The sequence below is a fragment of the Spermophilus citellus genome (genome assembly GCF_964194105.1).
Source record: "Spermophilus citellus genome assembly, chromosome: 7".
NCBI lineage: Eukaryota > Metazoa > Chordata > Mammalia > Rodentia > Sciuridae > Spermophilus > Spermophilus citellus.
In genome coordinates this window covers 24795767-24811111 of record NC_138188.1, presented here as the reverse complement: position 1 = coordinate 24811111, position 15345 = coordinate 24795767, and the positions used below count along the sequence as shown (strand labels likewise).

Here is a 15345-nt window from a genome sequence, read left to right as displayed (position 1 = left end):
TCCCCCTTTGTTTACAAGTGAAAGGTAGGAAAAGTGGGAGAGGGGCTTAAGAGGACCCACCTGTGAAGATCCTGGGCCTGGTCATCTTGTGGGGTTTTCTAACTCCTAGCTCTCCCAGGCCAAAGGTCCATCCTGAGCCCCCAGTTTGACAGCAGACCCAGAAGGTCTGAGAGTAGGCATCCTTTTACCACTATTAACAGTGGTTGTATAGGGTTGGGTCTGTGCAGACACCTCCCCATACCCAACTCCCATGCATGCTCTTGGAGGCAGTTTCCAAGGAGATTAAAAATTCTACTTCACTGACTGGTTTCAAATCCCACCAGCCAGGACCCCAGCTCTTCTTACCCAAAATGACCCCAGCCCTCAAAGGGCTGAGTGGCATGCTGTGGGTGAGAGGGTATCCTTGCTATGTCCTAGGTTCTGTAGATACCCCTCTCTGGGGTCTCCCCACTCCAGCCCAGCGGCCCTCTTTCCTGTCTGTGTAAATTGTTCCGTGAAGCCGAGCTCTGTTTTGGGAATAAACTTCTATATAAAACAGTTGTTGCCTCTTTCTGTTGGAGGTGGTGGTGGTAGGATGGTGGCTGTGAATGATTCAGTTCAGACTGAGTTTGAATATCTAGGGGTATTTTTGGGTTTTTTGCTCACTTTACAGGAGATTTGGACCAGGTTTCCATCTCTTTCTCTTTGAAATCTGGCCCTTCACCTGTGATTGGGGCTAGAGATGGACCACAAGTGCTGGGAGTAGGGTGCCAAGGAAATCTCTTCCCTGGTCTAGCATGAGGACCTACTTAGTGTTCAGGGCCTGCGGCCCTGGCTAAGTACTTTTTTTTTTTTTTTGTATTGGGAATCGAACCCAATGGTGCTTAACCACTGAGCCACATCCCCAGCCCTTTAAAAACATATTTTACTAGAGACAGGGTCTCCCTGAATTGCTAAGTGCCCTGCTAAATTGCTAAGACTGGCTCCCCCCACCTTTTTTTGGTACGGGGGATTGAACTCAGGGGCACTCAACCACTGAGCCACCTCCCCAGCCCTATTTTGTATTTTATTTAGAGACAGGATCTCACTGAGTTGCTTAGTACCTTGCCATTGTTGAGACTGGCTTTGAACTCATTATTTTCCTGCATCAACCTCCCAAGCCACTGGGATTACAAGCATATGCCACCATGCCTATAGCTGGTTACTGTTTTGCTCTGGGTGTTGCAGTCCTTGTCCCCAATCCAGTCCAACAATGAGGACACGGTTTTGAGAAAAAGCCAAAAGAAGGTTTATTGCTTTGCTAGCAAAGGAGAAACACAGGGGACTCCCTTCCCAGAGTCTGTGATTCTGCCTACCAACAGGAACAGGGGTCTTTTATAGAGGTGATTCAAAGGCTACATTCTCTACTGAAGTTGTAATTCACTTGTTAATTTAGGAGCTAGTCATTTCTGAGATCTTCTGATACCATCCCCAAAGTCCAGATTACTTTGTTTCTATGGTGGGTGATTACTCAAGAACAGATAAATCTGCCTAGGATGGGGAAGAAAGGTAATCAATCCTGTTTCCTCTGAGATTAGGGACAGGGAAAGATTAGGCAAGAGAAGGGAAAGAGGGAGAGAAAAAAAATGTCCATTTTAAAAAATTTTGCAATGGCAGAGCAGCAAGGGCTATATCCAAAGCATAAAGTGAACCACTGTTACATGAGAAGTTGTCAACTTCTAGGAGCTGCCCTTGCAGCTGCCCATTGACAGCACTAATCCCCACAAGCCTTTCTTTTTTAAAATATTTTTTTAGTTATTGATGGACCTTTATTTTATTTACTTATATGCAGTGCTGAGGATCAAACCTAGGGCCTCACACATGCCAGACAAGCACTCTACCACTGAGCCACAATCCCAGACTCCTCCCACCCTCCATGACTTGCAACTGGCCAGAATGTTGAGTTCCTCCATGGCTCAGGGAGGAAACTCCAGGCACCCTGCCTAGGTTGGGCTCCCTGCACCTGTCCAGAGCCCTCCTCACTAGCTAGAGTTGAAGAGGAGGCCTTGGGGACATTTCGTGGGTCTCAGAAACATGCCTCCTGCTCTCCAAGGGAAAGCCTGAGGGTGGCGCCCTCAGCTTGGAAATATGAGAGGCCCCACAAGACCTCATGCACATCAGGTCACACTACCCAGCGAAGCACCAGGATCAGCTCCATCCACTCAGGGCCCTGGAGGCGCGGTTCTGGCCAGTACTTACTTCCTTGCCAGTCCCGCTCTGGTTCTTGGTTCACGTTCCACAGTCCCATCAGGCTCTGGCAGACCGTTAAGCGAGCCGCAAGGGGGAGCAAGAAAAAAGCCAGGCCCGGGGTGAAGAAGGGGTTAAACTTCTCTTCTCCCGACTCTCCCCGCTCAGAAAGCGTGCTTTGGTCCCTGCCCCTAGAACGCTGATTGGTTCAAACCTTCCCCAACTTGCCCCTGGATTAGGCCCTGGGAGCTAGAGGCCCACATCGCCCCTGTCTTGGCGCCACCTTCGTCCCAAAGCGGCCTTTTGCTGGAGCTGTTGGCTTAGAAGCCTGAGGGCCTTGGGGCTGTCTGATGCTTTGGGGTGAGTGCAGGGCATGGCCCGGATTCTGCTTGTCCGAGAGGCGCGGGCAGCCTCGTGGCCCCCGCGCGGGCTCCCGGCCTGGGCTTCTTAAGAGGGACCGCTAAGTCCCGAGTAGGCTTTTCCTTCTCCCAACCGGTTTACCGCTTTGACGATTTCCCGCAGGTGGCTGCCCCTCAGCAGCGAGGGATGGGGGTGGGAGCCGGTGCGACCCTAGCCCCTGAGGGCGGTGCGTAAAGCCACTGGAATGCTGTCCAAGGGCTAACGGGGGGCCTCAAGGAGGTGGCTGCGTGCGGAGGAGCCCCGGCCCAAGAGGTGTGCTAGCTGGGGCGCGTTGAGGTTGGAAGATCGCTGCAAGAGAGTCTCTGGCTGGGGCCTGTGGATCAGCTGGGGCCCGAGTCCGCCCAGCTGTATAACTGACCTGGGAATGAGAGCTCTAGCTCTACGGCCCGGTACTCTCCCAGGGGGAGGGGCCAAGGATCAAGGCTCCGCCCTCCAGGCACGCGTCCCGCGTTGCGAGGGAGGGAGCCCTTTAAGAAGACTGGAGTGAGTTACGGAGGAGGGGAGAGGGGTCTCTAAGATCTCGGTGAAACAGCGGAGCCTTCTGAGGATCTTCCTTGCACCTGCTGTACTCCCTCCCTCCAACCGGGACATCCAGGTTAGAGGCTTTCCCCAGGTGAGTTCCTGTCCCTCAGGTGGGATCCTCTCCTGGTTGGAGCTTCTCCTAGGTTAGAACTCTCCTGATGAGTGAAAGCTTTCCTACTATGCTAGACCCTCCCGCTCCAGAACCCCATTACCACCCCTACCCTGTTGAGAAGTTATTTCCAAGAGAGAGCTTTTTCCCATGCTATGGGGAGCCTACCCCTTAGGTGAGAGTATTTCCCAGATAAGACTTACCTGTCCCACCCACCCACCCACCTCCATCTCCTATTCTTTAAGGTCTTTCACTTTAGAGAGGAGCATCTAGACAGATAAAAGATTCCTCCCAGGTCAGAACTTTACCTCAGATCAGAATTTGCCTGGGGGTGAAGGCTTTCCCCCTGAAAGCTCTATTCCCAGGTGACTTTCCTTACTTCAGGGGAGAGCTTCCCTTTCCAGATGGGAGTGTCTCCCCCTAGGTGAGAACTTCCAAATTCAAGAAAGACCCCCTTCTCCTCAGAGATCCCCCCAGGTGAGAACCATCCTTTGGCTTCTCCAACCCAGTCCCCAGCTTGTCTACAAATTGGACTCTGGGGCTAGAGGCCTAGGGGCAAAGCAGTCCTTCCCTTAGAGGAAAGAGTTTCATCTGGAGGACTGAGGCTTGGGGAGAGAATTGCTTGAAGACTTGGATCTCTGATTTGCTGGATCCCTTCCCTAAATGTGTTCTCGGCCAGCCAGATCTGGGTTCATGAGGCAGCTGGATCAGGACACAGGGATTGACTCAGGGAGAGCAAGGGCCTGGGAGGAGGGGGCTAGGAGGAGCAGTCAGCCTGGACCTGGACCTGGACCTGGACCAGTACTCAGGGCTGGGCAGCCACACCTAGGCTGGAAGTGTGGGTCGTGTTCTTCTTGTTATCCCTTCATGAGGGACTTTGGCCCAGAAAGAGGTTTCTACCAGCCAAAGTTCAGGTACTGCCCCTGCTTGGGTGTGGGCACGAGGCCTGCAGGGACCAACTTGGGGCTGGATCTACCTTGATCTTAGGGCCTGGAAAAATCAGTATGTGATTGTCTATTCCCAGGTATGTATAGGGAAGATTGGGTAAGGGGTATCCTTACTGTATCTCTGATCTCATCCCCCCAGATAAGAGATACACAGGCACTCCTGTCTGCAACATAGATAATGGAGTTGCAGAAGCAAGATTACCATGTGGACCGGCCACTGATGAACCAGGAGCAACTGGAAGAACTGGGGCGCTGGGACTTGACACCTAGGACCTATCAGTGGAGAACATGGTTGAAGTAAGGCCAGGGAGAAAGGCCTGGGGACTCTGGCGGGGCCCAGGTAGCCCCTGTCCCTCATATATACCCCTCGTGTCCCCAGGTGCTCCCATGCACGGGCCCGTGCCCTTCTGATTCAACATCTCCCAGTCTTGGGCTGGTTACCCCGTTATCCTGTGCGTGACTGGCTCCTGGGTGACCTGTTATCTGGCCTGAGTGTTGCCATCATGCAGCTTCCCCAGGGTGAGCCACATTCAAGGCCCTGACCTAGAGTCCCTGTGATCTGTGATATACCATACCTGGACACATGGCCTCTAACCATGCTGGGATTCTTCCAACCTTTTGGATCCTCATCTCCAAGGCTGCTTTGCTACCATTTTCCCCCCAGGCTTAGCCTATGCCCTCCTGGCTGGATTGCCTCCTGTGTTTGGCCTCTATAGCTCCTTCTACCCAGTCTTCATCTACTTCCTGTTTGGTACTTCCCGGCATATCTCCGTGGGTAAGTAGAGTCAGGTCTAGACTTTTGGGAGGATGCCCGTATCCCCCATGGAGAACAGGGTGAGGGAGGGCTGAACAGGGCAGGGAAATTTAGGGAAAGAGTAGAATGGTTGCTGGGTTGCTAGGAGGCTGGCCCATTTGTCATCCCCAGGCAGGACTAGGTCACTGACTGTGGGAGCACAGATTCAGGGTACTTCAAAGCCCTGACTCCAGGAGGATGTAAGTGGAATGAGGGAATTCAAGAGGCCAAGGCAGGTTATTTCCTCTTCCCCAATTCATGGAATGTCTCTGTTTCTAGGCCAATGGACATAAATGGTACAAGGTATATAATGTAGGGTAGCATTTCTAGTACCCTTAAGAACCCATGAGCCTCAGGGTTCCCTCCTGACCTGCTGCCATTTGTATAGCCATGGTCTAAGGATATTTGTCCAGAACTAGATCTATCTTGGCCTCACTGTCAAGACCAAGGCTCCAGGGGAAGACAGTGTTCTTTTCTCTTCAGACCAGCCCTGCTCTGCCCCTTTAGGGACCTTTGCTGTCATGTCTGTGATGGTGGGCAGTGTGACAGAATCCCTAGCCCCAGATGAGAACTTCCTGCTGGACTCAAACTCCACAGTCAATGAGACAGCCAGAGATGTCGCCCGTGTGCAGCTGGCCTCCACACTCAGTGTTCTGGTTGGACTCTTCCAGGTGTGAAACATTCAGAAGTATGTTTCCCCAGCACCCAGATTCTCTGATTCTGATTCCATCTGCCCTGGACCACCCCTAGGACTCCTGCCTCCCCTGACTCTTCCCTGTTATCCCACAGGTGGGGCTGGGCCTGGTGCACTTTGGCTTTGTGGTCACCTACCTGTCAGAGCCTCTGGTCCGCAGCTATACCACAGCTGCATCTGTGCAGGTCTTTGTCTCACAGCTCAAGTATGTGTTTGGCCTCCAGCTGAGTAGCCACTCAGGGCCACTATCCCTCATCTATGTGAGTAAGGGTGGGATGGGTGAAAAGATGTGCCCCATGAACTTGAGTGCTGGCTGTGACCCCACCTCTCCTCAGATAGTGCTGGAGGTCTGCTGGAAGCTGCCCCAGAGTGTCATCGGCACCGTGATCACTGCATTTGTGGCCGGGGTGGTGCTTGTGATGGTGAAGCTGTTGAATGACAAGCTGCAGCGGTATCTGCCCCTGCCGATACCTGGGGAATTGCTCACGGTTCGGGTTTACTGGGGAATTGCTTGTGGTTTGGGTGTTGAAGGGCAGGGGAAAAAGGCCAGTGAGGATAGATCCCAGGTATGGGGAACCTCCAGATATTTAGGAGCTGGTTGAAGTGGCCCCTGTGAAGCTTCTTGAGTACTGCAGCAAAAATCTGCCATTGTCTTCTCCCTACCCCTGACAGAATCTCACCCTTCCCTCAGAAAATTTTGCTTCAGTGTCTCCTCTCTCCCAAAGGGGTTTATCCTTCTCCCAGAAAATAATACCTGTACCTTTTTCCCCTGATTCTGTTCTCTCCCCACAGCTCATTGGGGCTACAGGCATTTCCTATGGTGTAGGCCTGAAGCAGAGATTTGGGGTGGATGTTGTGGGCAACATCCCTGCAGGGTAAGTTCTGACCCCCTATCAGGGCAGGAAGGACTGGGTAGCCAGGGAAAGAACCTTTCTTTGACTTCACAGATGCCTCTTTCAGACTGGTATCCCCAGAAGCTCCCGACCCCCAGCTGTTTGTAAAGCTTGTGGGAAATGCCTTCGCCATCGCTGTGGTTGGGTTTGCCATTGCCATCTCACTGGGAAAGATCTTTGCCTTGAGACATGGCTACCGTGTGGACAGCAACCAGGTCTGAGTAATGAGGGACACATAGGGGACCTCAGGTGTATGTACAAAGTCCCCAGCAGCTGCGGGTAGGGAGGATCAGATGGGACTTGTGTGGGACTGAAAGTGGGGAAAAAGATGTGTGGGACAGCAGCCAAGTCTTTGAAGGCCCTTAACTGGGGATGGGGGTTGGAGATGCATCAGCTAAATAGTGGAGCAGTGACCAGGCACCTCTGGCAAGTCTCCTCACACCCATGTTCCCCCAACAGGAGCTGGTGGCCCTTGGCCTCAGTAACCTCATTGGGGGTATCTTCCAATGCTTTCCTGTGAGTTGCTCTATGTCCCGGAGTCTGGTACAAGAAAGCACTGGGGGCAACACACAGGTGGGTTTTGGATGTGGGAGTGAGAGTGCACATTGCTTTTCCAGGGTGGTTTACCCCTGCTTGCCCCCACCTGCTCATCGCCCCTATCCCATAGGTTGCCGGAGCTGTCTCTTCCCTTTTTATCCTCCTCATCATCCTCAAACTTGGAGAACTCTTCCAAGACCTACCTAGGGTGAGCCACTGCCCTACCCAACCAGTTTTCAGGGCTTTGGTAAGGCCAGGGTCTCAGTTTAGTCTATACCCAAGTAAGGGGCAAGAATATAAGATCATGCCCTGGATTTTTAAGGCTGAGATCTATAGGGTGAGATTTGGCCTCAAGGGTCAGGGTTGAGAATTTTTCAGTCAAATCCAAATTGTTAGAGTTGGGGTGGGTGGTCATTGCTGTTGGTTGGGGTTCTGATCAGGTTCTTGGGGTCAGTCTGGATCATGCCTACATGGTTGAGGTCAATATCTAGGCACCTATAAGCAGCCCTGGTGATACTCCCTCCACCCCAGGCAGTTTTGGCAGCCACCATTATTGTGAACCTAAAGGGCATGTTGATGCAGTTTGCTGACATATGCTCCCTGTGGAAGACAAATCGTGTAGACCTGGTAAGAGACCTGGGGGCCCAGAGCTGGGATTGGGGCCTTTAGCCCCAGTGGCCCCTCTATACTCTTTAACTCCTGCCCCTCTGTTCTCAGCTCATCTGGCTGGTGACCTTTGTGGCCACCATCCTGCTAAACCTGGACCTTGGCCTGGCAGTTGCATTAGCCTTCTCCCTGCTTCTTGTAGTGGTCCGAACACAGCTGTGAGTCAACCTTATTGGTCCTTCCCTCATTCCAGCTGGAAAGGGAACACTGGCTCTCCCCCAGGTTTCCCCATGTCTCTGGGGAAGGGGGAAACCACAGGCTCCTCAGTGTGCCCTCATGTCTCCCTTCTCCTCCTCTTCTTATACTCACTTTCACCTCCACAGACCTCACTACTCTGTCCTGGGGCAGGTGTCAGACACGGATATTTACAGAGACGTGGCAGAATACTCAGATGTGAGTGGCAGGGGCTGAGTAGGAGGGCAGCATGAGTTGGGTGGAACAGAGGCAGAGCAAACCCATGTCAATCCCTTTTACACTGGCAAGGACACAGTGGGCTGAGAGTACTTTGGGTTTGGTCTCTGGAATTTTTAGTGAGGAGTCTGGGTCTATAACCCCCACTCAGGGGGAGGGGCTAAGAAGGGACAGAAGGAGAGGTAGGTCTGGAGGTCTAGTGAGGGGTCAGTCTTAGAGCCATCCTGGGTCAGGAATATAGAGGATCAGGGTCCTAGGGCATAGGCTGTTTCCTGATCTCATCAGTGGGGCTACTAAGTCTCTAATCATTTACCTCCTGGGAAATCTTAAGCCAAATGATGGAAAAAAGGCTGTGGGGCAGGCACAGGGGATAGGGATCTGGAATAAAATAAGCCCCTTCTTGGGTTATGGCTTAGCAGTAGAGTACTCGCCTCGCACGTGCAAGGCCCTGGGATCGATCCTCGGCACCACATAAAAATAAATAAATAAAGTTATTGTGTCCAACTACAAATAGTAAATGTTAAAAAAAAAAAAAAAAGTTCCCTTCCCACTGACATAGAGACTGAAAGCATGAGCACAGTGTGATTAGACAGAGTAAAGGATGGGACCAAGGGATCTAAGGTGTGGGAGAGGACATGAGGGGAGTAGCTCAGCTGGATGGAGAGGAAGCACCATGAGGCACAGGCCTAAATGCCTAGTAAAGATCTTGCTGTGTTGTGAATGGGATGGGAACTGAGATTGGGGTGACAGCTTAGAGGAATCTTTATGTCCACATGCAGAAAAAACAACAACAACAACAACAAAAACGATAGGGGTTGGAGATCTAAGAGGAGGCCTAGGCACCACCAAAATCTAATCTGGGTAGTGGCAAAGAGCAGGAGAGGTGATGGGGAGAGGACCTGAGGCAGGAGTGAAGTAGTAGGAGGGGGAGTCCACCTCTGAGTAAGCCAAAGGCTGGGAACAGAGGGTGGGAGGTGAAAGGCACTGGGTGCAGTGGAGGGAGAGGACTTGGCTCCCCTACAACTCTGTCCCATCCCCAGGCCAGGGAGGTCCCGGGTGTGAAGATCTTCCGCTCCTCAGCCACCATATACTTTGCCAACGCTGAGCTCTACAGTGACACACTGAAGCAGAGGGTGAGACTGAGGTCTCTTGGGGACTGATTGAGGGCCCCTTGCCTTCCCAGAGTGCCTCATCCTCTTCTTTCACATTCACCTCTAGTGTGGTGTGGATGTTGATCACCTCATCTCTCAGAAGAAGAAACTGCTCAAGAAGCAGGAGATGAAGCTGAAGCGCCTACAGAAACACAAGTCACCCCAGGAACAGGCAGGGCCCCTTGACTCCTGGCCCTGCCCTGGGCTGGCCTCTGCCCATGGTCTGCTGTTGACCCCAGCCAACTTGTCTCACTATTGAACTCTGCCCCTGCCCCAGTGTTCCTCCCTCAGCCTGTCTCCCAGCCTCCCTGTTTCACTCCCTGGCAGGGCTCTTGGTGGTCTTTTGTTGTCCCTATACCGGTGACAGTGTGAATCATCATAGTCCTCTTCCATTTTTATGGCTGTTCTCAGAACTGGTCAGAGCCCTGTGGCTTGGCTGCCCCAGATCCCACAGCTTCCAGAGCCTGGGATCTACATCAGACCTACCTACCTGACATGTTGTCATATGACAGCGGGAATAACTCTTTCCTGTCTCCACTCTTCCCCTGTGTAGGCTGTTTCTTCCCAGGACAACTCAGTTTCCATCAATGTCAACACCAATCTTGGAGACATCAAGAGCAATGATGTGGAGAGCTCTAAGACCAAGGTGAGGCTAGAGGTGGAAGAAGAGAGGTCAGCCATGAGCTGTAGAGATGAGGGTGTTTACACATCTCCTGAGAAAAGTCATGGACCCCAACCAAATTGGGTTTGAGGAGGCAACAATGTCTGGGGAAATAGGGTGATGGCTCTGATACTCTGGAAAGACCTATGGTGAAACAGAATTCTGCTTGTTCTCTTATCTATAATCTCAGGCCTAGATGAAGACCTTGGATTTATAGATCTCAGAGTCTGCTCATGAAGGGAGGGAAGGGCTTGAATATATGGGAAAAATCTTGGGAACATAGAGATGCCATACTCAATTAGAGACTCAAACAGAACAGGCTGCCAAGGTGTCTGTGTGTGAGTGTGTGCACATGAATGCATGTGTCTCTTCTGGTCCTTGTACCCCTACCCACTCCACCTGGGCTGGCTGATGGTGGAATATAGTTTCCCAGCATCCTCCCTTGTGTCCCTTTTAAGCCTGGGCCCAGGAGGTAACAGCTGTGTGTGAATATCTGGGCATGCTCTCCTGTATGTCCCCATGTATCCATACTGCCTGACCTATGTACACACATGACTCCCCCATGTCTGTGTCATCATGTGTTCCCTGTATGTCCCTCTATATGTGGGTATTTATATGCACACTCCTGTGTCTAATCCTATGTGTCCCTAAGGTGCTTTGTATGTTCCCTGCTTTCACTTCCTGATGGGCTGTCCTACCACATGTCTGGTTCCCCTGCAGGCAAGGCCAGAGAATGAGCTGGAAGAGATTGTGGCTGGTGGTCAAGAAGATGCCAAGGCTATAGCTGTGCCTACACTGAAAGCCCTGGGCCTGCCTCAGCCGGACTTTCATAGCCTCATCCTGGACCTGGGTGCCCTCTCCTTTGTAGACACTGTGTGCATCAAGAACCTAAAGAATGTAAGGGGCTGTAGGCAGGCCATGGCCCCCCAGGCTTCCACACAAACCCCATAACTTTTGCTGAGACCCCTCTGAGCATGATGATGCCCCCAAACCTTGCAAGCTGAACATCAAAAAATTGTTCCCCTAAGCTTGCCCAAGTGTCCCCTCTGAATCCCTGAGCCTCCCTTGAGTCCAGCCCCTTTTGTTGCTGCAGATTTTCCGTGACTTCCGGGAGATTGAGGTGGATGTGTACATTGCAGCCTGCCACAGTGCGTTGCTTGGGGATAACAGGATGGTCCAGGAAGAGGGTGGGACTCTTTGCTGAGAGGTTTGCCAGGAATCACAAGGAAAAAGTTTCTGAAACTGGAGGTCAAAGGTGCCCTGGGAGGAAGGAGTCAAGTGTTGGGAGTGACTGGGTGTCTAGCTCTAGCCTCAGGGGTGGAAGATAGTGTGGCAGACATCACAACACTATAAAGGTGTCTGGGGCTGGAATGTCGAGTGGTCCTGAGAGTCAGAGGAGACCTATTCCTTGCTTACAGGTCCTGTGGTCACCCAGTTGGAGGCTGGGCAGTTCTTTGATGCATCTATAACAAAACGGCATCTCTTTGTCTCTGTTCATGATGCTGTGACCTTTGCCCTCCAACACTCAAAGTCTGGCCCCATCAGCCCTGTTTTGGTAAGCTTGTTTCTGGCCCACTAGGCTGTTTTTTATTAATCTGTTGCTTGTCCCCAACCTGACCCTAACTCCAGGAAGTCCATCTATTGACCTAGCTCTGCCCTCAGTGGACCCATTTCCTTCTCCAGTTGTCTTTGGATTAAGTTGCTCCTGGGAGCAGGGGTTGCTGTCCTGGAGAAGTGGTTTGTTATGTGTTTTTTGGAGACTGACTAGAACCTCCCCTCGTCTGTCTATCCAGGCCACCAAACTCTGACTGTGTTATTACCCTGCCCAAGATTGCTCACCTCTGGAGGTTGTGATGGAGCACCCTCAAGAAGACCCCCACACTGAGCATGTGCCACTCAGGAGCCCCTTGGTGCATACATACATACAACTCAGGGATGGAGATTTTAGGAATCCAGATTCAGGTTATAGGCCTGGAAGAGGGGTACTGTGGTCTGGCTGGCCTTGGCCAGGCATGGGGAGGGAGCCAATGTCTATTTTCAGTCTAAGGAATAAAAATTTGTTTAACCAGCTCTAGGCTTTGCCATGGCATGGTGGGGGCTTGACTGGGGAGTTGGATGGTTGACAATTCTGGCTTCTGACCTTTTTATGCCCCAAGGTAGAGATTGAGGTCAGAAGCCAGGGATGGGGATTAGAGGAGGGGAAGGTCAGGCAGAAAGTGTACAGAGTAGGAGAGCTATGGGGCCAGGCCCAATGTGAGGACATCCCAGGCTCAAGTTTCTCCCCAACTACACACAGGTAGAATTTAGATTCTGGCTGGAAAATAGTTGGGTGGTACAGAGTGAACCCCTGAACACCCAGTCAAGGAAGATCAGTTGCTTACCAATGCTGCTGATCTGTATTTTTAAATAAGTGTGATTGATTGCTTGTTTATATAATTAGATCATTGGACTTGGCAGAGCACTGTCAGCCAAGAAGCATTTATTGATTTCTCCCAGTAAATGCCAACATCAGGGGCTGGTATTATGGCTCAGTGGTAAGAGCACTTGCCTAGAACATGTGAGGCACTGGGTTCAATCCTCAGCACCACAAAAAAATAAATAAAGGTATTGTGTCGGTCTACAACTAAAAAAAAAAAAAAGAAAAGAAAAAAGCCAACCTCAGGGCATATGGCTCAGCAGGCAAGGGGGTTTTGACACAGTAAATTGTCAAGAGTGTCTATGGGGGCACCAGAATCTTTCTGGGCTTGGGTGTGCTACTGATGAGTAGAGTGGCGATAGTACTCACCTCATAGACTACTCAGTAAGTATTAAATGAGCAAATGTGGGGAAATGCTTAGACGAGTTCAGGACTTGAATCACCTGCTCAAAGCATGAACTTTGCCATTCATCAAGTTACTGACCACAGAGACTGCCCTGCCCTCCAAATCACCCAGGCACCCTTGCCCAGGCCTATTTTTATCATGGCCTATGTCAGTGCCTGGCACTATATTTACAAACTGTCTGTCCTCCCCCCAGAACCTCACCACAGTCCAGGAAATCAAAGCTCTTTGTTGGCTCCATCATACCGAATTCTGGTACCAGGAACTGGCACTCTGTAAATATTGATTGAATGAGACTTAAATGCTGGAGTAGGAGTCTGGACCTCAAATATGAAATTGAAGGTACTTAGAAGTGCTTTGAAGAAAACAATGCAGGGTCACATTAGAAGGGGCTGTGTTACCCAAGATGGTCATGGGAGGGAGGCTTAGGGAGTAGGTAACAGTTGAACTCTAGCCATGAGAAGGTGACTTTCTAAGAGACGAATTGCTTTTGACATAGGGAATAACAGATTTGTTCAGGGATGTGTACATGAGGCAGGTACAGCCAAATGAATGGGAGGGAGAACTTTTTTTTTTTAAGAGAGAGAATTTTAATATTTATTTTTTAGTTCTCGGCGGACACAACATCTTTGTTTGTATGTGGTGCTGAGGATCAAACCCGGGCCGCACACATGCCAGGCGAGCGCACTACCACTTGAGCCACATCCCCAGCCCTTTCTGGGGTTTTTTGTTTTTATTTTTTGGTACCAGGGGTTGAACCCAGGGATACTTAACCACTGAGCCACATCCCCAGCTCTCGGGAGGGAGTTCTTATAGGCCAGTGTGAACCTTCAGACTTTTTTTACTGACAGGAGCCACATTGAAAAAAAAAATTTTTTTTTTTTGTAGTAAGTGGCGCTGAGGCTTGAGCCCAGTTCCTCACTCATGCTAGGCAAGCACTCTACCACTGAGCTACAACCCCAGCCCGGGAGCCACATTTTTGCAGCTCAGGCAGTATGGATGGTGGAGCTGGGCTGGGTGGAGGCAGGGACAGTGAGCAGCTCAGTCATATACTGCTTGATTGGCCTGGGAGTGCTATCTCTGGTGAAGAACAGAGGGCTGTAGGGGCCATGGTGTTTAGATTTTGTCAAGATGAGGTGGAAGCAGGGAAGATAGGGGATAAGAGGTGTTCCCTCTATCCTGGGCCTGCCAGGCCTCAGAGCTGCCATTCCCCCCGCCCCCGAACACAGTCCCCCACCTCCCATTTGTGGTCCAGGCTGGTCATGAAGGGCCTTGGGCCCTGCTGGAACCTGCTGCCTTAGAGCTGGGCCTACTCTTGGGGGAGGGGTGTTTGGTGGTTGCCAAGCGCAAAGGTTCCGGCTTCTGGTAGTGGCCACAGCCATGTTGCATGCACTGTACTTTCTCTTGTCACTACTGTTGGCAATACCTACTCCCACCCATGCCTGGTCACGGCCTCTCTGGTATCAGGTGGGGTTGGACTTGCAGCCCTGGGGGTGCCAGCCAAATAGCCTAGACTCTTGCAGGAGCAGCTTGGGCTGTCCAAACGGTTGGGTGGGCCTGGGAGGGAACCGCATCTACCCTGTGGCTGGGGTCACGATTACCACCACCATGATGCTGGTGATCAGCCGTGCGATGCTGCAACGGTGGCGTTCACAGGACACTAAGGGTAAGGTGAGCACAGTACTCCCCGACAGCTCCTTCCTCCACTCATGCCCAGTGGGCCCATAACTTCGACTCAACCTTCCCTAATAAGCCTGCCTTATAAAGACTCATGGGCCTCCTGCCCAACCTCACCCTACCCAACACCCTATTTTCCCTGCATCCGTCCACACATCTCCATGAAATGCATTTCTAGAACCATCCATTCTGACTATTCCCCATGGTCAGTACCCTGCCCAATTTGTCCTCCTTTAGTACATCCATTTCTCATCCAGCCCCCATGGGTCCCATGAACATGCTAGCCTATAGGAGACCCTCAGGGATCCATCACCCTAAGTCACCTCTCCCATCTCCTTTGGGCACAAATGCGTAACCCTACACCCTTCTCTATTGCTGCCACTTGCTATGCCCCTTCCCCTCTCTCCACTCACTCCTACCTCTTGGAGTAAGACTTGGACTCCTATTCTCAGCACCCACAGGTGACCACTAGTTGCTACGGACCTTGGAAACGGCGAACTCCAATTTCAGATCGTGCCATACTCCTTGGGGTCCTTCACATGCTGGATGCCCTCCTGGTCCATATTGAGGGCCACCTGCAGCGTCTAGCTACCCAAAAGTGAATTCAAATAAAGGGGACTCCCACCTAGTGTGGGTGATCCAGCACATTTCTCTCTGCCTGCTGGCCAGCCAGGGTGACGATAGTCTGAGTTCCCTGGCTGGGACTCAAGCCTATGCAAATGTTCTCTCTGGACCTCTCTGTGGCCCCTTTTTACTCTTAGAACCAGCAGGTCTGTGGAGTCCAGGAACTGACAAAGTGCCTGTGAAGAGTGGGTATGGGGAAGGTTACTCCCAGTGGAG

The 15345-nt window shown here is 51.5% G+C and overlaps 2 protein-coding genes across 5 annotated transcripts; both read left to right on the top strand.

Annotated features, from left to right (window-relative positions):
* Positions 1–1368: 1368 nt before the first annotated feature.
* SLC26A6 (solute carrier family 26 member 6) lies at positions 1369–12079 on the top strand. 4 transcript variants are annotated; one of them, XM_081301117.1, is made up of 22 exons: positions 1369–3238; positions 3661–3733; positions 4343–4500; positions 4583–4722; positions 4868–4978; positions 5504–5667; positions 5786–5950; positions 6026–6178; positions 6483–6565; positions 6651–6798; positions 7043–7156; positions 7251–7328; positions 7652–7747; positions 7838–7944; positions 8110–8179; positions 9238–9330; positions 9416–9520; positions 9902–9994; positions 10730–10906; positions 11103–11157; positions 11428–11564; positions 11803–12079. In XM_081301117.1, exons 3-22 carry the CDS (start codon positions 4382–4384, stop codon positions 11815–11817), a joined length of 2223 nt encoding a protein of 740 aa, XP_081157243.1. In that variant the 5' UTR covers positions 1369–3238; positions 3661–3733; positions 4343–4381; the 3' UTR covers positions 11818–12079. The 4 variants fall into 4 exon arrangements, with proteins under 4 accessions (XP_081157243.1, XP_081157241.1, XP_081157242.1 ...); XM_081301115.1 differs by having other exon boundaries at positions 3641–3733; XM_081301116.1 differs by lacking the exon at positions 3661–3733.
* Positions 12080–13611: 1532 nt separating this feature from the next.
* Positions 13612–15134, top strand: TMEM89 (transmembrane protein 89; the record flags this gene model as incomplete). The annotated part of the gene is given in 3 exon segments (XM_081302570.1): positions 13612–14499; positions 14958–15104; positions 15108–15134. Coding segments are annotated over 3 exon segments (465 nt in total). The 5' UTR covers positions 13612–14208.
* Positions 15135–15345: the final 211 nt, after the last annotated feature.

Excerpts from the sequence above, each read along its gene's own strand:
- SLC26A6 (XM_081301116.1), top strand. The coding sequence starts at position 4,382 with ATGGAGTTGCAGAAGCAAGATTACCATGTGGACCGGCCACTGATGAAC. Across the intron at positions 8,180-9,237 it reads ACGTGGCAGAATACTCAGAT|GCCAGGGAGGTCCCGGGTGT; the intron begins GTGAGTGGCAGG and ends TCCCATCCCCAG. Across the intron at positions 11,158-11,427 it reads GTACATTGCAGCCTGCCACA|GTCCTGTGGTCACCCAGTTG; the intron begins GTGCGTTGCTTG and ends CCTTGCTTACAG.